General features: G+C 35.8%; 1 protein-coding gene across 1 annotated transcript in view; it reads right to left on the minus strand.

Moving 5' to 3' along the window:
* LOC124365889 overlaps positions 1–25,291 on the minus strand; it is a 60,398-nt gene extending 35,107 nt beyond the window's left edge. Inside the window, exons 1-4 of the mRNA XM_046821997.1 lie at positions 25,098–25,291; positions 12,990–13,137; positions 12,574–12,697; positions 7,400–7,516 (exon numbers count right to left, since the gene is read on the minus strand). Coding sequence (XP_046677953.1) covers positions 7,400–7,516; positions 12,574–12,697; positions 12,990–13,137; positions 25,098–25,152 — 444 coding nt within the window. The 5' untranslated portion in view covers positions 25,153–25,291. The remainder of the gene's footprint in view (positions 1–7,399; positions 7,517–12,573; positions 12,698–12,989; positions 13,138–25,097) is intronic.
* Positions 25,292–25,823: the final 532 nt, after the last annotated feature.

A 25,823-nucleotide genomic window follows, 5' to 3' on the forward strand; every position in this document is an offset into this window, starting at 1 on the left:
ATTTGCACTGCCCCACCCCCACCCTATTGTCAAGGCCACAGAACATCGTGCCCCGTATTGTCTAAAAAATAAATCAGTCCGTTGCTCATCACGTTCGACTGAGGTACGGTTGTTCTAGATTACGATCGCAGTGCGCTTACCCGTCTGTTATTTACAACGTACAGTACTTGTTTAAATATTAAGTTTTAGTAAAAAAGTATTTTCTGAAGTGTTTATGTGTTCATTGTACAGTGAACTATGAGTTCAAAAAGTAAAAGAAAGTTTGTACCGATAAAAAACAAAACTAGGAGCTCTTAAAAGACTTGATAAAGGTGAAACGTTAAAAAAATTAGCTGCCGAGTACGGAGTTGGTGAAGTGACAGTTGGTGACTGGCGAAGGAATCGCGATAAAATTGAAAAGTTTTGCATCAGAAAAGTGCTTGGAAAAGTGTACTAATGAGCGGAAGTCTATGAAGAAAGCAGAGTATGAAAAAACTAGCGAGGCCCTATTTTTATGGTTTTGTCAACAAAGAAACAAAGGTTGTCCTATTTCTGGACCTATTTTACAGGAAAAGGCATTTGTATTTTTCGCAATGAAATCAATGTAGGTGAGGAAGATTTTACGGCAAGTGTAGGATGGCTTGACCGTTGGAAAAAACGTTATGGCGTGAGGCAGTTAGAAATTTGTGGGGAGAAACTTTCGGCGGATTCCGAGGCAGTTGTTCAGTTCTGTGAGAAGTTAAAAAATCTTATTAAAAGTGAAAAATTAACACCTGATCAGATTTACAACTGTGATGAAACTGGTTTGAATTTTAAAACTTTGCCATCAAAAACTCTAGCTTCACGGGAGGAAAAAGCTGCTCCGGGTCACAAAAAAAGCAAAGAGAGAACTGACTGTGCTAGCCGCTTCAAACGCGTCGGGAAGACATAAATTAAAACTAACTGTCATTGGCAAGTCTGCTAAGCCTCGTGCGTTTAAAAACATGTCTATTTTCAACGCTTCCCAGCATCTTATACAAACCAAAAAAATGCATGGATGGGACAAACTAATGTTTTAAAAACTGGTTTTTTAGTGAATTTGTTCCTGAAAACAAAAAAGTTTTTGAAGAAAAGCAACCTACCCTCTAAAGCCATCTTAACACTTTGATAACGCAGGATCCCCCAGATGAAGGGGAACTGCAATGCGATGGCATACACACAATGTTTTTGCCACCGAACGTGACCAGCCTCATTCAGCCTATGGACCAAGGCGTACTTGAAACTTTGAAAAAAAGTACAGACGCCGATTGTTGCAATCAATGTTTCAAACAATTGAAGGAGAGGCAACCATAAAAGATTTCCTGAAAAAAGTCACAATCAAGGATGTGATTTATTGGATCGCTGAAGCTTGGAGCGAAATTAAACCAGAAACAATCCAGAAATCATGGAAGAAAATCAAAGTGTGTAAAATTGAAAATGATGATGAAGATGACGATCTAACCGTTAATAAATTTAATAAACAGACTTCCTGGTTGCAATGGGACAAATCAAACTGATATTGGAGAGTGGATGAATAGGGACGAACAGTTAGAGACAACAGACGACACAATAGTTGAGATGGTCACAGACATGACAGCTGAACGGGAGTGAGGAAGAAGAAAGTGTGCAGGAGACAGACCAGGCAATGACTCACAGCAACGGCTACGCGGCACAGACACGTTATTGCTTTCGGCGGTGGAGAGACATGGCTGCCCGCAAACGCTGCATGTGTGGTGAAACAAAAAACTCTAGACAGTTTTTTTTTTTAAGTAAACATTGTATCTTTGGACCTCTGTAAAGTAATTCTTAATGCTGGTATTTGTAATAAAAGCATATATTTCTTTGTTTGCCTTCAGTTCTAATTATAACCCAATTTTTCTCAAAGTGTTCCGTATAATTCGAGTTCTTCACAATTCGAGGTACATTCTGGTCCCATTCACCTCGGATTACCGGGACTCTATTGTAAATAACACTTCTCTGAGACCGAGAAATTTTGGCTCTACAAAATTGGCATACCTGAATGTTTGACTGCTTCCTCCCCTCATTAGCTGTCATGTAGCTCCTGGCCAAAGTTATTTCTATCCTTCAGTTTGCCTTGAGCTTTAATTCAGCATACAGCAGTAATTTACTTTTTTGGTCATGGTCAACTGCACCAGATGGTAAGTTTGGTGAGTCTTGGCCTCCAATACTGGATGATATGTATTACGTTTGAAGTTCTGTTGGTGTATCAATGTAATATTATTCTACATAGTTTTTGTTTTTCAGTTCCTTATCTATTTTGTTTTAACATAACTCATTCACAGGATCTAAGGGTGAATGACACAGACTTAAATTATTGTGTTTTGCATTTCCTTTATAACAACGAAAAGGAAGAAAGTGACAAAGACGTGGACAGTTCGGATCAAGATCCGAATTATTTGCTTCTGATGCTGACCGTGAAACTAACGATGAGAGTACTTAGGTGACAAACACTACGGATACATCAAAGATATAACTTTTGGACTAAGGAAAGTGTTGGTGAACTGATACAAATTTTTAGTTTCACTGATTTAAAATTTGTTCTATCACTAATATTGATATTTAATAGTATTTCTTTTGAAAATAAATAAATAAATAACTGATGTGGTGTTTATGTTGAAAACATTTGTTTATTTTCCATTTGTATATACATACACAAAAAATTTTACCAAATGGTAAACATTTAAATTTTCAAAGCACTGTAATACCAAATTTTAATTTGTACATACAGGCGTTATATCCTAAATTGAAGTACATCTTGAGATTCAAGTAAAAATATAACGGAAATGGAGAAAAGATTTTTTGTGGTCTGGGATAACAGATGATTCTGTTAGTAAATTAAATAGCATGATACAGTTTAGTGTTAATTGAATAAAAGAACTAGTACTGACAATCTTAGTTACAATATAAATTAAGAATATATCAGTTCCTATATAACATAATTAATTATCTTGAAAAATCAACTAGGAAGCATTTAGAAAAAAATACATTTATTATAAGATATTTATAAGATATATACATTTATCCTGGCATTTGCAGATGATGTAGCCATTCTAGCTGAGAGAAAGAGGGACTTCAACAGACTAGTAGAAGCCTTTTTAGTTGAGGCGGCAAAAGTAGGATTACAAGTAAACGAAGACAAGACGCACTACATAAAAATAAGCAGAAGAATGGAACAGGAAGGAGAAAAGCTAGAAGTACTCAACCATGATTTCAAGGCTACAAAGGAATTTAAGTATTTAGGAGTGACGATAACACATGACAATAGAGAAGAAGTTGAAGTCCAATGTAGATTAGCAGCAGCAGATAGAACATACTGGAGCCTTGCAAAACTTCTCAAAAGCAAACTATTAATGAGGAAAGTTAAATTAAGAATTTACAAAACCATGATCTTGCCAGTTTTGATACGGGTCAGAAGTATGGGCACTCACAAAGAAATCCCAAAAAAGTTAATAACCTTTGAAAACAAAATACTAAGAAGAATTTTTGGACCAGTTCAAGAAGGAGACATATGGCGGATCAGGAAGAACAGAGAATTAAGAGAAATATATACCAAGATCCCGATGTGATTGCACTGATCAGGAGTAAAAGAATGAGATGGATGGGCCATGTTGCCCGTAGGGGAGAAGATAAAATGATAAAGAAGGTGTGGCGAGGGGAACCAGAGGGAGTGAGGCCATTGGGCAGACCTAGGATGCGATGGAGAGATCAGGTGGAGAAGGATTTAAGAACGATTGGCGCTACACTGGAAGTGGCTCAAGATAGAGGAAGTTGGAGAGACATTGTTGGCGAGGTCAAAAACCATCTGGGTTTCGAATGGCCACAGGAGTAAGAGTAAGTATTATAAGATACCCAAAAAAGTATCCCAGCCCCATACATTTTTGCTCTGCATTCAATAGCCCATTTTGTGAGCAATATTAAAAAAAGCATTTAGTAATAACTAATTACATGCCCTTTTTATTTAATTTAATTTAAAACTATACTTTGAATACAGTAAACTACAAAGACGAACACAAAATATTTCTTCCTTAGTAATGTTTACATATAAGATTGAAGTTTTTTTCTAAACCCCTAATTCTTTATAGAAAATGTATGTATAGTTTTATCAGTAATTTATGGTTATTTGATGGTTAGTAATTTTTCACAATGTATGCAATTAAGTATCTGATTGTTAAAAATTTTAACTTTGAAAACATATAAAATGGAAATGAACGGAGATAGAATGTTGAAATTTGATATAGTTTCTTATGTTTGTCTGTATAACAGGGTAAGTTTCATTGTAATCTGAGGTGGGGATGGTAACACAATTGTTTAAAATGTTTTACAGTAGAACCCCTCATATCCGGCCACCACGGGACCGAGCAACTGGCCGGGTAACGATTCGGCCGGATAAACCAACCTACACTACACAACACTTGACGAAACAAAACAATTGTACTGTACTGTACTAACCGCACTGGAAATAATCAACGAACTGTTTACAGGTTAAACCTATTAGCTCAACTGAGGTCAACACAGGAAAATGTAAACAAATAGATACACCAAAATAACGCAAGAGTCGTGGGAGACTAGTGCGTGCAACTGCGCGTCTGCAAGCCGTGGTAAATAAATTTCGATATTGGCTTCCGGGAAGTGGCCGGATAAACCGAGGTGCGGTAAAACCGAGGCCGGATATGAGGGGTTCTACTGTACTTGGTAATAAATGAACCATTTGATTATTTATGTGGTTTAAATTTTATATATATTTCAATAATTACGAAATATGTCATGTACCAATAATTTAAAGTGGTCTTTTTCAATGCACTGCTAAGTTTTATCACTCCAAAAGTTTGATCTAGCACAGGAAGGCACTTTTGGACCAGTTATGAACAATACTTTGCATTGTAATGTAATCTAACAAACATAACAGGAAAGTTAATAAAAATTGTATTTCTTTATTTCAATAATAGCTTGATTTCTTATCAGTGTGATTGTGGCAACTTTATAAAATAAAATAACGAGTGTTGATGATACTCATAACTTTCAAAATGTAAAGAAATATTCATTCAGAATAAAATATTAAATAAGTGACTTCACTGACAATACTCAAGAGTTTTATAATTTGGTTTTGGTAGATTTGAACAAAAAATACGAGGGTTATCCAGAAAGTAGATTTCGTTTCACTCTGTAGCCACTAGGGACTATCACAGACATTTTAATGTCAGAATCTTCTTTGTTCAATGGCTATCAAGCTGTGCTAGTGAAATGTTACTGTCACTTCTTGTTGTTTAAAATAGCAGTTTAAAATTTCTTATGCAATTCAAAATCCCATGAGTTGTGAAATGTGATCGGTAATACGGTTTTTGTTGGCTAAACATAATAAGCCAATTGAGATTTATCACCAACTCTGTAAAGTTTATGAGAATGATGTGATTACTGAAGGTGGAGTGTTTGGATTGGTGCATTAGATTTTAAAATGGCCGAAATAATGTGCATGATGACAAACGAAGTGGACGGCCAACCATTGTCACAGATTAAATTGTCTCTAAGAGACGATTAAAGAAGACCGCCAATTCACAATACCAATTTTTTTCCCTCAAATTACAAGGAGTTTGTTACACAAAATCATTACGCAGAAGTAAGGTTACCATCAATATTGTGCAAGATGGGTACTGACCACACATGGAAAATCAGACTCGAGAATTCCTGAATGCTTTTAAGCGGAAGGTGTTTCCACATCCACCTTGCACCCGGCAACTATCACCTGTTTCCAGCAATGTACCTTGTTTGCAATGTATCGCTTTGAAGATGACGTGAAACTGTGGGAGAGTATGACTGCCTGTTCGAAGTCTCAGGTGGCAGAATTTTATAACGCTGGAATTTAAAAACTAGTTCAGAGCTGTAATAAGTGCCTAAATTTGTATGGTGACTATGTTGAAAAATAGTATTTTTGTGTCACTTTCAAATATACGAGGGCTATTCGGGAAGTTGATTACGTTTTGCGCTGTGGCCGCTAGGGGCGGGACTAGCGGGTCCTGACTATCTTGGTGTCAGGACGTCCCACCGCTCAGTGGCTATCCAGCCGTGCTAGCGGGAAGTTCGTGTTGTAATGCATCTAGTCACAGTGCCTGTTTGAAATGTCTGCCGCAATTGAAAATACCGCCAACTGTGAGGTGCGCGCAGTAATTAGGTTTTTGACTGCCAAAAACTGTAAGCCTATGGAAATCTATCGGCAGTTGTGTGAAGTTTATGGGAACAACATTATCACTGAAGGTGGAGTGCAACAATGGGTCATTAAGTTTAAAAATGGCCGAACAAATGTTCATGACGAAGAGTGAAGTGGAAGACCCAGCATAGTGACTGACGAACTTGTTGAGAAAGTTGACGCAAAGGTCCGAGAAAATCGACGGTTAACCATAACGGAACTCTCGCTTAGTTTCCCTCAAATTTCACGAACTATGTTATACGAAATCGTCACTGACAAGCTTGGCTTCCACAAGTTTTGTGCAAGATGGGTACCGAAAATCCTGACCGACGTTCACAAAAACCAGCGCATGGCTGTAGCGTTAACAATTTTGGATGCTTACGACAAAGAGGGTGAATCACTACTCGATCGCACCGTAACTGGCGATGAAACATGGGTGAAACATGTTAACTGCGAGACCAAATTGCAGTCAATGGAGTGGGGACACACAAGTTCCCCTCACAAACCAAGAAAATTTTTGCAAACGATGTCGGCAAGAAAGGTTATTGGCGACCGTTTTTTGGGACAAGAAAGGTGTAACTATTGTTGATTTCCTGGAACGAGGCACTACAATCAACTCAGAAAGGTATTGCCAAACGTTAAACAACCTCAGAAGAGCGATCCAAAGCGTAGCGGAAAGTTGAGCTCGAAAATTCTGTTGATTCACGATAACGCTCGACCTCACACGGCAAATCGCGCATGTGAAGTTCTCGAATCATTCCAGTGGGAGTTGTTTCCTCATCCACCATACAGCCCGGATCTTGCACCAAGTGACTACCACTTGTTCCCAACAATGAAGAAGTGGAACGCAGCGCTTTGACGACGACGCAGAGCTGCAGCAAGAAGTGACAAACTGGTTGAAGACACAGGCGGCAGAATTTTATGAGGAAGGCATTGTCAAGCTCATCCATCGACATGATAAGTGCCTACATTTGAATGGCGACTATGTTGAAAAGTAGTATTTAAGTGTGGCTTTCAAATGTATATAATAAAAATTTTTTCCTATACTTTGTTAATTTTTAATTCCAAAACGTAATCTACTTTCCGAATAGCCCTCGTATATGATACAATTTTTTTCTTGTACTTTTTTTTTTGTTTATATCACTTTCTGGATAGCCGTAATAAATTAATAACATACAAAACATTCTACTTAGAGCTTACAATGAGGGGAGGACTCTGGATCGGCACATCTGTGATGTAGAACGAGAGACTCAGTTCAGGTTTCAACAGCGACACACCTTTAGACAGGCCAAGAAGACGAATTTGTTTCTCTGAAATCTGAAAAAAATTGAATCTATTGAAGATAAAATCTGTATGTTTAAAGCACAATAAAATCACTGTTTAAGGTATCTCAACAAAAGATAATTTTAATACATGTATACACTAGAATTTTACTTGCAGTGCTACTGTACTGAGTTTGCAGTTGCCCATTAGTATTTGTGAGAAGCAAATAGAAGCAGCCCTATCTGTGCACCTTTTAGTTCATTGATAAAGACGTAAACATTACATTATTTGTAACTGTACATCTCTTTATAGTCAAGACATTTCCAACTCAATGAAATTTTTTATTACTGGATGTAATGTTTAAAAATAAAAAGCTGCGGACTTTAGACTTTTTATACATCATTCAGATACAAACATAAAACAAATGAATTAAAAGGCACAATAGCGATAACAAATCATAATTTGAGCAAAATTTAAAAAAATATTCTGAATAATTTCCTTAAAATTATTGTCAAAATGACTATTGAAGCCACATAGTGGTTTTTAATATCAATAACCAAATTTGACTACCATAGTAAAAAAATAATTATCATTTCTAAGAAGTATTTTTATTACATAAAACATGTACCCCAACATAACGTTTACAAGGCGATATTCTTATGTCAGTAACATCAATTGTCTAAATTGAGTAAGTCAAACAAAGACTCATATGTACGTGTCTAGTCATGGCTGTAAATTTACACTTCAATCATTAATTTTACTCTGATCAATATAACTAATTTTTATATAACACTAGCGGACCCGGCGCGCTTTCGCTGCGCATTTCAATAATTTTTTGCAAAAGTTGCCCGCGGCTTCGCACGCAATTTCCCGTTGAAAACAGTACACTATATTCACTTATTCTTTTTCTATCACATTCTAAACATTGCTGAGATAATTGATAGTCGTTCCATCGTGAGCCTTCTTGGGCGTATTATGAAGGTATGTACCACATTCCTGATACTTCTGTCGCACGCAAAAAAAACCAAGTCCTTATATTGATTTTATAACATTCTTTATATTTTTTTACTATAATAAGATAGTAATTATGATATCTCTGCCACGATTGAGCTCTTCTCGATCAAGAATATGCATGGTTTAGAACCATACTTCTGTCAAAAAAAACAACTAAGGTGAATTTTTACGTCAAATTCTTTATATTTGTATTATCTGGATAGTAAGTTATGATATCTGCATTAACTCTTCTGATTGCATGAGCATGGTTTATATTAAAAAATTTGCAGTTAAAGGTGAATTTTTACTCTTAATTGTATTATCTTAGTAAACTATGTTTAACAGTGATTGCAAAAAATTATATAACAAATATATTTTTTTGTCGCATTATATATGTTTACAAAGAACAGCTGATTAAAAATTTGAAAAGACTCTTTCACTTAATAACATATGTTTGCTGCAATGCATTTCTTATGGGTATTTCTGTAACCAGTGGGGCGGAATCCTGAATCGGGAAAGGGATAAAAAGTATCCTATAAACCTTCTACAGATCAAGACGAACAAATACAAAAAAAAATTCATCATGAATCCGTCCAGATAGTTCACGATTCCATAAAGGACACGAACAGTTTCATTTTTATATATATAGATTTTGTGAAGCATGCTCTTAAATGTGCCATAATATACAATTTACATTTATGTTTTGTTTTTGTATACAAAATTAATGCCACTGAATTATGCTTGTAACATTATGTGGCACATGCTCGTAACATATGCTGGAGATTTTTACACAGTCAGCTACAATGAATTGAAAATACAACACAATTAAAATGTGTTTGAATGTCCTTATTTATAAAACTATAAGAAGAGAATTGAGTAAATAACTTGCCGATAGTGAACAAGATAGAATATAAAATAACTTTGGTGTTAGAAAAGTTCAGTAAAATTCTCACCACAGATAACTTTGTTATCTGTACAAATTTCTGTAGTATTCCACTTCAGTAATTTAGCCAACAAAAGTGTTAACAAATTACTTCATTTATGTTTTCAAATTAATTAATCTGTAGAATGTTTTTAACTCATGGACCTTGCTTTTTCAAACTTCTCAATAACCACGTAACCCTCTAAAAGTTATTTAAATTCTATTATATTACCAATGGCTGTTTAATTTACTATTATATACATAATGCCAGTTGGGTGTACCATTTATTTCTGTTTACTTCCTATGTATTTTGATCAACTTTCTCCTGGTCACAACAAATTCTAAGTGCTCATAGAACTACTGGACATATTGGTTTGCTGTAATGAGTCAAGCCGACGATACAAGGTGCATTCTTCAATTATATTAATACACGCTACTTTTATTGTTCATACACACCTACATTATTTCAACATGTAAAATATAGTGCATGTATAATAAATGTGAAAAATATATATATTTATATATATATTAGAAAAAAAAAAATATATATATATATAAAAGTATCTAACTTGTTCACTTATGAGACCAGAGAGGAGACATACAAGTTATACAGTGGCGCAAGGTTGTTTGATGCACAGTATTGCTGGACCACTGTTACCTCATTCATTGGAAACCTCACTTTTACTGTATTTTCATAGAGTTATATTGAAAAAATAACCACGAATTGTTACATCATTTTTTTATTTCCAACAGATGTACATCCAAGTTTTACAAAACTGATAGCTGACTCACAGCAATAAACAAGTAATAAATTAAAGTTAAATAACAACCAAATAATAATAAGTTGATTAATTTAATTTTTAAAATGTACTAGATAAGTCTCAATACCAGGCATTATTACATAAACTTTTTTTTTTTTTTTTTTTTTTTTTTTTTTTTTTTTTTTTTTGAGGGAGAGGCAGGAAAAATGCAATTACGCACACAGGTGGCCAGCCTGTAGTGTGGGACTCCCATTCTAAAAACGGGTTTACCCACTAAAAAACCTCCTCTACTCTTTAGGATTCTAACCTGGGATTGTTTATCACATTACTTCAGGCTAGGCCTAAATTTGGCTTAAGCCGTGGGGCTCGCTCCTTATCCAGCCGCTCGGTCAAGGGATCTGGGCCACTTCGCGGTCCAGATCGGGTCTCTTTTCCAGGAGGATGCCCCGGACGAACTGTGACAAACAATCCCAGTTCCCTCATCCTCCATTATCGTTTCGCAGACCGTATCCACCGAAAAAACCCCGAGTTTTTCTTGTGGCCTCCAGGCGGGGCCTTTCCCAACGCGGACAGCGGAAGAAGGTGTGTTCCGCGTCGTCGGGAACGCCCGGGCAGTAGATGCAATCCGGTGAATCGTCTTGCCCATCCGGTTCAGGTACGACTTGAAATAGCCGTGACCTGTCAGGAAACTGCGTGAGGTAGTAATCCACCTCGCCATGCCGCCTTTCGACCCATGGTTGAACCTGCTCGATGAGTCGCGCAGTCCATCGTCCTCGGGTTTCGTGCTCCCAGCTGTGTTGCCACTGCTGGAAGGTTCGGGCACGCTCTTCGGATCTTGCTGCGTCCTTGCCGATCTCGCCTTGTCTCTGATAAATTGCCTTCCTCTCCCCTGCCAAGAGCTTGACAGGGATGACTCCGGCAACCACCAGGACGGCAGGCTCGGATACTGTCCGATAGGCGGAAACACACCCGGAGCGCAGCTTGACGCTGAACCCGGGCGAGTCGCAACCTATAACATTCCTTGGTAAGAGCGTCTGCCCACACCTCTGCCCCATAAAGGAGTACGGACTGGACTGCGGAACATCAATAACCGTCTTTTGCTGGACCGAGGACCCCCAACATTGGCCATCAGCTTACTAAGATAAGAGACCACCTTAGCAGCCTTGTCCGCCGAACGGAAGATCTGGTCTCTCCAGCTAAACTTATTGTCCACCATGACTCCGAGGTACTTGGCGGCACGCGTTGACTGGACCACTTCCCTTCCCACTCGCAGCGGGACGACGGTGTCAATTCTTTTCTTTGTGAGAATCACGATCTCCGTCTTGCTCAGAGCAAGCGAAAAGACCGTGATCGGACATCCAGGCGTTGACCACTCGCATGACCTGGTTCAACTTTAGCTGGGCCAGCTCAACGTTGCGTGCGGCGATGAGAGCCGCAACGTCATCGGGCGTACCCAACCAAGACGGTTTTCCTCTGGCATCTCGGATCTCAGGAGGCTGTCATAAGCGATATTCCAGAGATCCGGGCCGAGTATTGAACCCTGCGCGGCACCAGAGGTGACTTCCCACCGTCCAGCGCTCCGTCTCGAGTGTCATATATCAGACGCCTAGAACGGAGGTAGTCCTCGATGAGCCGCAACAGATACGTTGGAATTCGGAAGGTGTCACGAAGTGCATCCAACATATCGACCCATCTCGCCGAGTTTGAAGGCATTCTTGACATCAAGCGTAACAAGAAGCACTACTCGGCGGGAGAAATGGTTGTGGCTCTCGGCTCTTTCAACTGCTTTATGTACTTCCGTAATCGCGTCGATTGTTGATCGTCCCTTTCTGAAACCGTACTGACGAGGGCATAGGTCCCCGACAGCTACCACGGCAGAAATCAGGCGGGAACGGATTAATTTTTCAAAAAGTTTTCCAGCCGTGTCCAGCAATGCAGAGAGGTCTGTAGTACGACGGCAGCTCTGGATCACCTTTTCCCTTGCTAATAAGCACCAGCCTGGCGGGTTTTCCAGGGAGATGGAAACACTTCCTTCAGCCAAGCAAGCATATTACATAAACTATTAGATTAGTACACTATAACATTAATTATATGTCACACTCACTGTTGAAATACTGTATCCTGCCATGTTTATAGTCTCACTGATGACTATATAAATTTTAAATAACAATTAAAGGCAGAAGAATATTCTCCTCATAACTGACCATCTGTAGTAGTTCAAGATATTACCACTAGAGACCAGCACACATCAACTCCAGTTGTTAATGCAGATCAAGTATATCTAATTCATTTCACCCATGATCGATTTCAATCTTATGTGCAGGAGAATATTACTAGTAAAGTTTTTACAACTGAAAATTGAAAATAACAACTTACATCAAAACAACAATGTAATAATGTAGGTCAGAACCTTGTTAATAAATTTGAGTTCTTACCTTAGATTCATCCTGGACTATCTGGGCATCTTTCACGTTGATTATTATATATCCGATCCGATTACGATTGAAATTGTTCACTGACAAACATTCCACTTTTATTGGAACCTTGTCTGACCAAATGCTGTAATCAGAATGAGCACAGATAAACAGAAGATCAATCACCTAAATCTATAGGATAGAACAATGTTAGTGTCTGACGTAAATGATACCATTGAAAGTATTGCTCAAATGTTAAGGTAAGTTCAATATAGTGCAAAGGAAACAGACAGTACCATTCAATTCTGAAATTTATTACAAATAGTTGAAAATTCAAATAACAAACAGAATCAGTTAAACACCTATAGTAATAAAACAAACAAGTTTCTGTCCAGAAACTTCAATGACAACATACAAATTTTAATATTATTAATTACCTTTTCATTTTGGTTTTATCCATAACCCACACAAACTCATTTTCAAATTTTGGCTGAGGAGAAGGCTCTGTAACAAAGCTCTCATGGATGTTACCTGCTAAGTTTGCTGTAATTATGAGAGGGGATGTAGCAAACCCAAAACCATGACCTGAAACATATATAGGCTACATATGAATAAGTACAGTATTACATACTAGTACAACCTACTGTGGTCTAACGCCAGCAGCCAGTATGGTACAACTGCATACAAAACAACATAAACATATACACAGTATACACAAATTTTTAAATGTAGATGTGTCAGACTTGTTTGTTTTAAGCATTCTTGTTGTGTATTGTGTTGCTTTATTTATTTTAGTACTTGTTATCTACCACCTATTTAATCTCTCTTACAAATTAAGTTATGAAAGCGTTGGTTTTAACAACTATGTTTTAATGTAGCCCTCTTCTTTAGTTTTAACCTTCATGTTATTTTATCCTGTATGTATCTTATTATTTATTTTAATGTTATATTATGGTCAGATTAAAACTCCCAACATGGCTGCCAAGTTAAAATATCAGGAGCTAGTGAGTTAAGTGAAAAGTGAGTTTTTAGCTAGGAAAAAAGATTATTAGAAATAACAAAATGCTCACCTCAAGTTAACATGGAGGACCGTGAGTTTCAATAGCAATAAGACTTTATAATATACTCACTCAATCTTTAAAGAACTCAAATTAAAAAAATTAAGCACTGTCACTCACTAAGCTGGCATTTCCAAACTGCCATATTAAACATATTTTACTCTTAAAAAAAAACACTTCATTTTTGAGTTACTTGCAACTTAATAAATGAAGTATGACAACATTAAAGATAAAATAATAAAAGCACTTTGCAAGTAATCATACACACGTATGCCACTGCCATACTGTAGAAATAGCTGACACTTCGGCCAGTAAGGTCATTGGCATGACACCTCTGTAGCTGAGCTGTTCGTCCGTAGTCGTCACTCAGTGAAACAACACAACGTAGTCATTGCCCCTGCATTTTCACATATGCAATACTGATACAGCTGTGCAAGTATTAAACAGTAGCACATTCTCTAAGGCAGTATTGTATACAGGCGTAGAAAAAAACTGTGACAATTTGATCTTTCTTTGCACTTTGTATTGTCTATTGTTATCTGCCTTCGCATTTCTGACAAGAAACTATGTATGCACTAAAAGATACAGTCTTTGTCAAATTAAGAGGTCATCAGCCTGGCCTGCCTTTATAGACAAAATAGAAAAACTAAAAACTCGATTGAGATTTCACATAGTTTTCTATGGCACTCATCAAACAGCTGTCTGTAGTGAAAAAGAAATTTATCCATTTTATGACTTTCTTAAAAATGAAATTCCAAACATTCAAATTTTAAAACTGACCTCCAAAAGGCACTAGACGAAGCAAATAGGGCATTGCTAACAGACCAAAAATCTGGTTCATCCTCCAAACATTCTAAAGTAATTTATGAATGCAGTGAACAAGAACTCGAGGAAAAAATTCTAAACCTAACCTCAAATGAAACCCAGGATCTGGAAACATCCCTTACTCTTGCTGCAGAAGCAGGAAATTTATTGCTTTTTGAGATAATAAAATTGAAACAACAGATTTTTGACCTTAGCCATAAGAATTCAGGTTTAGAAGATAAACTAAAAGCTGCAGAAAGACCAAGTAGAAACCCTTACTCAGCTACTTTGTAGTGAAAAAAATGACCATAGTATAGAAAAAGCCTAATCTTCTTAGGAAAAATTAATGATAAAGAACAAATGCTAAAGATGTTGAGGAACAATCAGAAAAAGACCAAAACATGCATTGAAAGGAAGATAAAAGACCTTCAAGATGCCATTAACAAAAGTAAGTTGACCATTCCTCTTTTAAGAAAAACTGAAGAGGATTATCATAAGGCAACAAAAACCAATGAAATAATGATAAAAATGCAAACAGACATTACTGAAAAATTAAAGAAAGAAATAGACACCCTAAGAGATACAGTAAAATCGTTTAAGGGAAGAAAAGGAGTCTAATATCAACCAATTTCAGCTTGTAAAAGATAACCTGGAAACTTGTAATACTGAACTGGAGGCAAGAATTCAATTTCTTGAGCTCACTCTATCCTTACACACCAAGCCAAACAAGAATGAAGCTAGCAATAATGAAAACCACATTAACATACTTAATGGTGTACCTTCCACCTTACCACTCATGTTGCTTTCCTCCAGATGAAGATGTTTCATGTACAAGCCAAGGACTTTTAAAAGGAAATACCTGGTGAGAAGTTTGATGAAACTCTACAAAAACCTGATAACCAACCTAAAACCTTATCTCCACTTTTAGCTGACAATGAGGACATCAACAGTGTGTTATTGAAGGAAATTGAAGACCGAATTAACTCTCAGACCTCTGTCTCCGAGAAGATTATTATAGTTGAGCCCATGATACACCGCTACTTTGATGGATCTACCCAGTGCTCAGGGACAAGAAAAGGGGGAAACTTCTTAGAAGATAACCACAAAAGCAATAACGCGGACATATACGAAATTGAGGAAATCGGGTGAAGAAGTAATGGAACTCCGTAAAATAAAAAACCTACCATCCAAAAACCATAAATGCAGAAACAAAATCTTAAACCCATAGAGAAGGACAAAAAAGGCAGAAATCAAGAATCTTTTTAAACTCTGCATACCACAAACGTAATAAGCAAACACTACAGGAATTGGACCAGCATTGCACACCCAAGGCAGAGAAATATTTTATTGAACCAACACTAAAAAGTGCATTCAACTCCTTCGGTACATCTCAGCTCCAGCCCCCTTGCACAGCCTACAAATTGGACAAAGATGAAACAAAAGGGAAAAGGAAACTTTCATCGACTTCTTTAATAATAACATAAAAGACTACTTAAAAAACTTAAGTAAGGCTTCTTTTTCCAACAGTTATTATGGAAATGATATAGGGAGAGTCAGCCAAACTCCCTTTAACAAAAACTGAACCACGATATTTTACCTCAAGATGGACAAATACCTAACCAAGACATAGGGAGAGTCAGCCAAACTCCCTTTAGCAAAAAACTGAAACTACAACATTTTATTTACAAAATGGACAAATACACGACCAAGACATAGGGAGAGTCAGCCAAACTCCCTTTAACAAAAAACTGAACCATGATATTTTAACTCAAGATGGACAAATACCCAACCCAAGACATAGGGAGAGTCAGCCAAACTCCTTTAGCAAAAAACTGAACTACAACATTTTATTACAAAATGGACAAATTCCCGACCAAGACTTAGGGAGAGGTCAGCCAAACTCCCTTTACCAAAAAACTGAACCACAACTCTCTATCCTACGCAACAGAAAATGAGCTACAAGAGCCATTAACATTATACATGGTAATGGTGCAAATCAAAGTTTTTTAGACCTCTGCCAAAAGATAAAAGTAAAACTAAAAACAAAATAGTCTCTGTGCACAGAAACACAGGGGAGAAATTTAATGACACAAGTAAACTGACTATATTACATCAGACATCAACTCCATGTCAAATAAAGTGAACAGACTAAACCACTTGTTAGACGAATTCCTCCCTAGTATTGTTGTGCTAACGGAGCACGGACTAAAACATGAGGCTCTTGAAAATACCAAAATTCCTAACTATGAACTGGTAGGAAGTTTCTCTAGGATGCATCATCAAAAAGGAGGTGTAGCCCATATATAAACACTTAAATCTGGGAAATAAAGTGGACAGGATTGATACAAATTCCAGCACTAGAGATGATATGTGAGACCCCAACTTATCAAAATCAAAGAAGGTCAAAAGAGCATCTATGTGTTGGGTGTTTATAGACCACCATCTGGGAACTTGGATGAGGCAATCGATCACTTAACAGAGATCTTGAACACAATCCCCTTTCAACAAAGCATTATAATTGGCGACATAAACGTGGACAACCTAGTTCAAGACAGTCCCTGTTTGAAACTTAATGACGCTCTTGCACAATATGGTGTTTAGGAGATTATCACTGCCACCTACCAGAGTAACCAGCACTACATCAAACATCAATTGACTGTGTCTGCTCCAACATCCCTTTACCAGAAGTCACAGTAGATGTCTTGACCACAGGGCTTTCGGATCACAACGCACAGCTGTGTTCAACGAATCTGAAGAAATCACCTGTTCCCACAACTTATTCAATTAGAAGACATCTTAATAAAAATAACCTTGACAGCCTGAGTGACTACTTAAAGGGACTTAACTGGGGATTAGTGCTTAATGCACCAGCTGTGGACACTGCTTTTAAAAATTTTTAGCCAAATACTTACTATGCAATGAACCTAACATGTCCTTATAAAAAAAACCAAGCAAAGCGTAATGCAAAGAGCTTTGTCACTTTAATGATCCAGAAGCTCAAAGACTGAAGACCGAGTTTTTAGAAGCCTTAAATAGAGAAGAAACCACAGGTTGCGTAGCTGCTAAAACCCAAACAGCAGAAAAGAAAAAGCCTATGATATGAGACTGAAATATCTAAAAAAGGCAAGCAAATTAGTAGACCGCATAAGCAACTCAGAAAACAGGTCAAAAGCAGTCTGGGACACAATTAATAATGAAACGCCATAAGAAGAAAACAGGACACTCCACTTGAATTGACAGTCAATGGCAACAAATTAAACAATCCATTCGAAATAGCTGAGCACCTAAATACTTATTTTTACAACTATAGCTGAGATAACACTAAAAGAAGCAGGTCAAACTTCAGATATCTCAAGGAAAGCCTCAATGCACCACCAATGCACCTGAATTTGTTATTCATAGCACTACACAGGCAGAAGTTAAGAAAACCATCATGGCAATGAAATCAAAGCCATCAGAGGCATAGATGATGTCTCATCTATCTTACTTAAGCACTGTGTTGATGAAATTACACTGCCTCTGACTGATATTATGAAACAAGTCCTTAGCTCAGGGTATTTTCCAGCTGACCTCAAGATTGCCAAAATAATCCCTATTAAGAAAACAACCACAAAGCACAGAAGCTGGCCACTTTAGACCAATATTCTAGTATCAACCATCTCCAAGATATTTGAAAAAAATCGTTTTAACAAGATTAATAACCCACCTCATGGACAATAATTTGCTCAGTAAACACCAGCACGGATTTTTATCCTCTAAATCTACAACCACAGCTATCACTGACTTCTTTGAGAATGTAATTGACCAAATTGAAACTGGAAAAATAGTATCTGCTATTTTCTTGGATCTAACGTAAAGCTTTCGACACACTGGGACATAATTTACTTCTTACTAAGCTAATGACTTTAGGAATCCAAGGTAATGCAATAAACTGGTTCAATAGTTATTTGAAGAACAGGACTCAACTAGTAGAGCTGAAATATACAGTTAATAACACAGTTTTACCATGCTAGGTCAAAACCCCTCAATATAACAAGAGGGGTCCCTCAAGGCTCAGTACTGGGTCCAGTATTGTATGTATTGGTAACAAATGACCTCCCAGATTACCTAAAGGAGCAAGCCCACACCACAATGTACGCTGATGACACAGCTCTTATACTTGCTGAAAAAGGCCTAATGATTTAGATTGTCAGGCCTTCATTGCTTTCAATATGGCAAAACAATATTGTCAAGAGAAACGATCTTGCACTAAAATGACAGCAAAACTAAACAAATCCTGTTTACAAGAGCTGCAAACTTAACCGAGGGGTTGCAATGGTGGAAGTAGAGGACGAGACCAAATACCTGGGAGTGATCATTGACCAACATCTGTCCTGGACCCCTCATGTGGACATGGTGTGCAGGAAACTGAGTACTGCCCTGTATGTTGTAAAAAGAAATAAGGTCTGTTGCAGATCTGTCAACGGCCAGGGTCGCTTATTTTGCCCTATTTGAGTCTGTTGTGAGGTATGGTTTGATAATATGGGGAGGGTCAAGTATAGGAAATATGACTAAAGTTCTAAAACTTCAAAAGAAAGCGGTAAGAATATTGGCAGGTCTAAATCATCTTGACTCGTGCAGAAGTGCTTTCAAAGACCTTGGAATTCAGTACAGTGGTGGCTCTTTACATTCAACAAACCATTCTACATGTATTTAACACTGATTACAATAGACTGGGCGAAATTCATTCATATGGAACCCGCAATGTGACAGACTTCGTCTTACAACCTCATCGACTCACCATGACTACCAAGAAGCCATCTTATGCACAAATTTTACAATCTCCTACCAAGACACCTCAAAAGTATAACAAGAGAGTCAGCGTTGAAGAGGAATCTCAGTGCATGGCTTGCTGACAGGACTTTTTACTCCATCGAGGAATTTTTTAAAAACTGGGACATGACATTTTTATCTTGATCTATGTTTTAAACTAGATAAAATTTTTACATACATATTGACACATATTCTGTAACTCGATGTATATGAATAAAGTTCTCTTTGATTGATTGATTGATTGAGATTGTTATGTCGTTTTTATGTTTATTATAAGTTATTGCATTTTTATTGCTTGGATGTTTTTACCTGTTTAAGGCCTTAGTCATTATAAATTGCTATTGTTGGTAAGGGTATTCCATATGGGTTGTTGATTAATAAGGACAAAACTAAACGAATGTTATTTAATCTTAGGCACAATTCAAATTCATTGGATGATGGTTTCTCAAATGTAGTAAAGTTCATGGGTATTAATATAGACAAAAATTTGACATGGGGAGCACACATTGATTACTTAAATAAAACACTATCACGACTTATTTATCTCTTGAGTAGACTGAAAGATATAATACCAGTAAATTACAGTGGAGCTGCCTATCTTCCTCTGCCTTTGCCTTCTTCCAATCTGTTTTTAGATATCGACTAGTACTGTATGGTAACTGCTCTAGGATTGAAGAAATATTATTACTACTATTAGCGCTCTTAAAAAATGTGAGCTTAGAGAGTATTGTAAACCAAACTTCAAGAACTTCAGATTCCAAACTGATATTTATATATATATATATATAAGGAAAACTAAAAAACATCGGTATTTATTGTGTTTTATTTATTGTGTTATAAATTTATGACATAATTTGCTAATTGAAAAAAGTTAGTGAAAACACATTGGTTAGTAGAGTGAAACGCTGCCTACCGCATCAGAATACGACGATCCAGTCAGAAATGGCAGCGCATAATGTACTTCACAATGTGTACCTAAAACAACCCACCATTTCTGATTGGATAAACCTTTTGAGATGCGGTTTGCGGCATTCAACTCTACTAAGTGAGCTCCTTCAAATGAGGTATCACTCGATCCATGCTTCAATTTAAGATTTCCATGTTTTCCTCTGTGGGCCGTCCCCCCATGGTTGGCATGTCATGGTAATAGCAAGGAAAAATAGTTTACATAGCCATATGACACTGTGCAAAGTTTATAGATGTTATCTCCTATGGTTTTTAAAATATTAAGCCGTACCCATACTTTTCAAACACCCTGTATATATGATTTAGTTATCTATGTACATAAAAATCCAAATTTACTTAAATCTAAACATGAATAACAAATTAGCTCATATCCCTTTGACAGATTTATAAATAGTTTATATTCCTGGCTGTTGGAGAATCCATTTTAGAGCTTAGATGAATTGTTCAAAATGAAAAATATGGATTTTAATGTTTATTGTGTTTTTGTACTCTGTTACAATCACTGTTGTGCTGTATAAGCTTAATTATTGTTAGTTTTAATATTTTGACATGGCTGTAATAATGAACTGTATGTATGACTTTGTCAATGATGTTGTACATTTTTGTGGCAAATAAAAATGATGAAATCATATTAAATGAAATATGGTTTTATTAAGATATTCTTTAATTTTACATTGTAATTAATTATGACATAACACCTCATTCAGTGTATTATTCATTTATATATAACAAATTTTTGACGACATATATTGCATGTATAATGCTAATGATGAATAAAGATGATGATGATGATGATGATGATATTCTCTCATTTGGGGGTGTACGTAAGGCACTGGATCCTGGAAACTGGATCCTTTGAGTGTAGCATTGAATATTCACATTTGAAGACCCAAAAACAAAGGGATCTGGCACTAAAATGACTCAAAGAACCATTTTCTCTGTGACTACAATTTGAAAGTATTTTAGTTCTAAGGTACTTAGACTAATGAATTCTCAGAACTTTCCAATTAAATGGAGGCCATCCATTCAGGGCACTCTGGAGCTACTATGGTTAGGCAACATTACTGTAAATATTATATTTTCTTCACTTTAAAACCGTTATCACAACTGGGAAAGTTTTGTCTGAATAGTGGCATACACCAAGTCGATCAATGTAATTGACTTGTACTACGGCAGCACGTACGCTACCTGTTCTTGTGGCTCTAGTACTCTAAGAATCATTAGAATATTTTTAGCTCTCTTAAGCATTCATGGGAAATTTCATTTTTTGAAAAAAATGTTTATTCAATCTTCTACATTAATATTGTCACCTTCAAATAGTCTACAATAGATATGAATTTGTGCCAGCACATCTTCCAATCCTCTAAACACTTCCCAAAACTCGATCTTGGGGATAGCCTTTAGCTCTTTCAGTGATGCACTTTTAATGTCATCTGTGCTGACATCTGTGTCTTGTTCATGCCAAAAAAATTCATGAACACGCGATGAAGTGTGACCAAGTGCATTGTCATAGTGTAATAGCCATGAATTGTTTTGCTTCAAATCCGTGCGTTTTCTTTTTTTTATTACTTCAATGCAAACGGCAATGAACTTGCAGGTAGTAATCCCTATTGACTGTTAGACCCTGTGGCAAGAATTCATGATACACTATGCCATTAAAATCAAAGAACACAGTAAACATAACCTTCACGTTCGACTGCACTTGTCAAGCCTTTTTCAGTCTTGCAATCCAAATGGCTCCACAGGGATGATTAAGGCCTTAACGATGTCATATTCATAAACCCCATGTTTTGTTACCTGTAACATCTTTTAGTAATTCTACATTGTACTTGACTTTATTTAGTGACTGAGGAGCAACTTCCATTCCCAGCTGTATTTGTTCAAAATTTAAAAAATTTGGAACAAATTTTGCTGCTGCACGTTTCATACCCAAAACATTTGAAAAAATCTTATGTCATGAGCCAATTGATATGCCAACATCATCACTGACTTCTCTGATAGTAATACAGCAATCGTTCAGACTCATTTCTTTCACTTTTTTTCACGTCTTTATCGGTTGTTGATGTTCTGAAGCATCCGAAGTGTTCATCTTCAATGTCCTCATGGCTAACTTTGAAACATTTATGCCATTGTAAACCCTTGTTTTACTCGTAGCAGATACACCATAGACATTTCCCACACATTACACTTTATTCATTTTTCACACATAATTTGATATAAATTCTTAGATCCATTTTTTCTAACAAACAAAAATCACTGAATTCATAAAACACGTCGTCTAACCATAGCAGCTGCTACTGAAATAATAAACTATGAATACAGTTTGAAATTTTATTATTCTTCAGGAGTAAGTACCAACATAATAAAAAAAATCTTGACAATCACTCTCTAAACTTGCCAAACTTAAAAATTCCAGTTTACTTTTTGAACACACCTCGTGCTAGTGACTTTGTTCTTGTTCAGATAGTTTTTATTAAAATAATGGTGTTTACTTAATGATTTATATGGAGTATTTGTTAAAGTTTTGAAGAATAAGAAACATCTTTGCCATCAGCCAAGAACAGCGCAGTCCGCGCTGATGGTCGGAGGCATTACTGTCAACCTATTCAACTACTAGTTCCTTTTATGAGATTAAAAATTTGGCCTTTTTGTAATTTAATTTTTTCTTAAATTTACTTTTTAAGCAATTACCTCTTGGAAAACATGAAATATTGTGAAATGGCTAGAGTAAATGGCTGCAGCAGTATAGTATAGTAAGTGGCCACCACCACAATCGTATCAAGGTACCAAATTATCAATTACACATTATAAATTATCCAACACAAAAACATTCTCATTATGGTTATTGAAAAAAATTTATTTCCAGTTTTTTTTTAAATATATTAAATAACAATATTGTTCCAAATTAATTCAAACAAAGTTAAATCATTTGTACATTATATGAGTGGTGATGTACGTATGTTATTGGTGTCACAAGCTATCAAACACAACCCCTTCAAAAAATTAAAAAAATTACTAAATGACTGATTTATTATTGTTACATTTTATAAATAAACATAGCATAGGCAGTATTTTATTTAACATTAAATTGTTACTGTTTTAGATTAAAAAAACAGCTGAACATTAGAGTATATAATTTGAAATACCTATTACATAATTCGGTTAAATGATTTGGATCCAGTAGTTTAGTTAATTATGAATATCGATGATTCAATTATGGTGGTGGGCGCTTATTATACTCCACCCAAGTAAATATTTACCATTGGGTATCTTGATTTGTTCAATAAAAAACTTTTGAATGAACTACGAAACTCAAAAGTTTGATTTTTACACAATTTTGTAACAAAACAAGATTTTTTAATATGTTTTATGTAAAACAATAATAAAAAAATCACATACCCTCATTCTATATTTTATGCTGAAAAAGTCCATATACAACAAGTATATTTTTAAACAACATGCCTGAGAGCAGTTTATAAAAATCTTTGCAAATTAGGCCAGATTTAGAGTTAACCCATTTGCACTGTAATATAGAAAAATGAGTATCTTCGTAATCCAATAGCGGAGTTAGAAATCTGAAATATGAGTTGATTCCTATTTCACTAAGGTTTTAAACATGTATTATTTCAATAAGGTTTTTTTTTCCTAAACAAATTAAATGTATTTAAAAGATATATTACAATATTTTTATTTCATATTAATGCAAAAAAAATTATATTAGTAACTGACATATTGCTTTTATTAACTGTTTTCTCAGCCAACATCATGATGGCTGTTGGCACCGGCTGTCTCTAGTTTGTGATAGTGACTACGCAGTTTATACACGAGCTGGGCTATTGTTGTTTGTGTAATCTGAGTTTGTGTTATTATATTGTAATGTTTCATTTTCGTGGTTGCGATGAGGAAGGATTGGATTGCTCATTACTATTGGATGTAAGAGAAGACGAGTGCAATGAGTGTTTGCAGGCAGTTATTTCCACATCAATCTTAAAATTCTAATTAGGCTACATGTTAGTAAAATAGTCCAAATATATAATAATTTTAATGAAATGTGGGTATCAATTTACAAAATCGTGACCATGGAAAGGTATGTTAATTTTTTTTCCTGAAAACTACAATTTTTCTTGAAAACAATAGTGAAGAAAAAATTCGTCGGCAACGAAAATCAAAGGAGTTACGATTTTTTGAAATCCTCTGAAAACTCTGTTTTTGACAGTACCTCTGGCAATTTTACTGAAATGATGACGTTAATCCTGTCAACGATGCCTGCCCGCTGCGCAGTGCTGCGCACTGCTTGCTCTTTTAGAAAAAAAATTAACTCGAGCTTGCAAAAGTCGAATCCCAGATCACGTGATGCCCCTGATCCTTAACCCTCCAAGTGTTGTTCGACAAAATTTTGTCGGTTATTTTCCATCCTTAATGCAATAATGGCCGAAAGGCATCAATATAATACAATGATATACTTTCCCCCCAGTTTATATGCACCTGTGATAATAATACTTGGCTATAAATGCCCAACCCATGAAAAAAAGTCCATTTTTCATGGTCACGGTATTGTAAATAAATACCGAAATGTGTTCTGGTTATTAAAAAATTAATTAAATTTGAATAAATATTTATCATTCACATCTTACTAGAAATAGCATAATCTGCAGTGTAAAAACTTCTAAAACTAAAAAATTAGTGATTTTCAAATTAATACATGAATTCTATTCTTATTTAAGTTTATTAACGTTAAGCACATACACTGCATATAATATATGCATAACTTATGAACTTTAAATTTAAGTTTCATTATGTGAAGTTATTTAAGAGTAAATAAAGGGTAATAATACAATACTTAAACATTAAACAGAACTATTTACTAAGCCTATTTAATAAGTAAAAGATCTAAATAAAATTTACCTCCTTTAATTTGAAGAACAAGGTAAATCTCTTCTTTAAGATCCCTCAAACTCATATTTAAAATTTAAAACTAGACATAGACCATATCTTGACAGTTGCAAGTGAGGTTATGATGATTGTTATTCAGTTCGTAAGTTCCGTTGACATCTTGACGGTTGTAATGTCCAATATTATAACCTAACACTATGAACAAAACAGCAACAACTGATTTTTTTTTTATTTTGTCGCCAATCCTATGGAGTTGAACAAGAAAAACAAATTCAACAAAAGAGAATGAACTATCATTGGAACTTATGTATATGTGTGTGAGAAAAAAAAGCAATAATGAAATTTCATCCAAACCAAATGCCAATGATGACTCTGTTTCACTTTAAATAAATGTTTTGATTTACACTACCTAGTAACAAACAAAGTAAACCGCTATTTGGATATATTACAGAAATACTTAAAATGTTAAATTTAAATAATACAAATTAGGTAATTACAATCACATTGAAACGGGCTAAAACTCTGAACAAAAGATTCTTAAGCAGCTCTATCTATGCCATATTCATTATTCAAGAAGCACGTAAGATTTTCAACATATCAGTACTATGTTGAGACTGTTGATTTTAGCTCCAACTCACATTTCACTTAATGAGTAAAGAAATTACTCCCTCATATAAACATCAATATACTTTCAGACATACAGTTCATTCATTCTGTCATACACAATCGCATTTGCTT

Source organism: Homalodisca vitripennis, chromosome 7, assembly GCF_021130785.1.
Source record: "Homalodisca vitripennis isolate AUS2020 chromosome 7, UT_GWSS_2.1, whole genome shotgun sequence".
NCBI lineage: Eukaryota > Metazoa > Arthropoda > Insecta > Hemiptera > Cicadellidae > Homalodisca > Homalodisca vitripennis.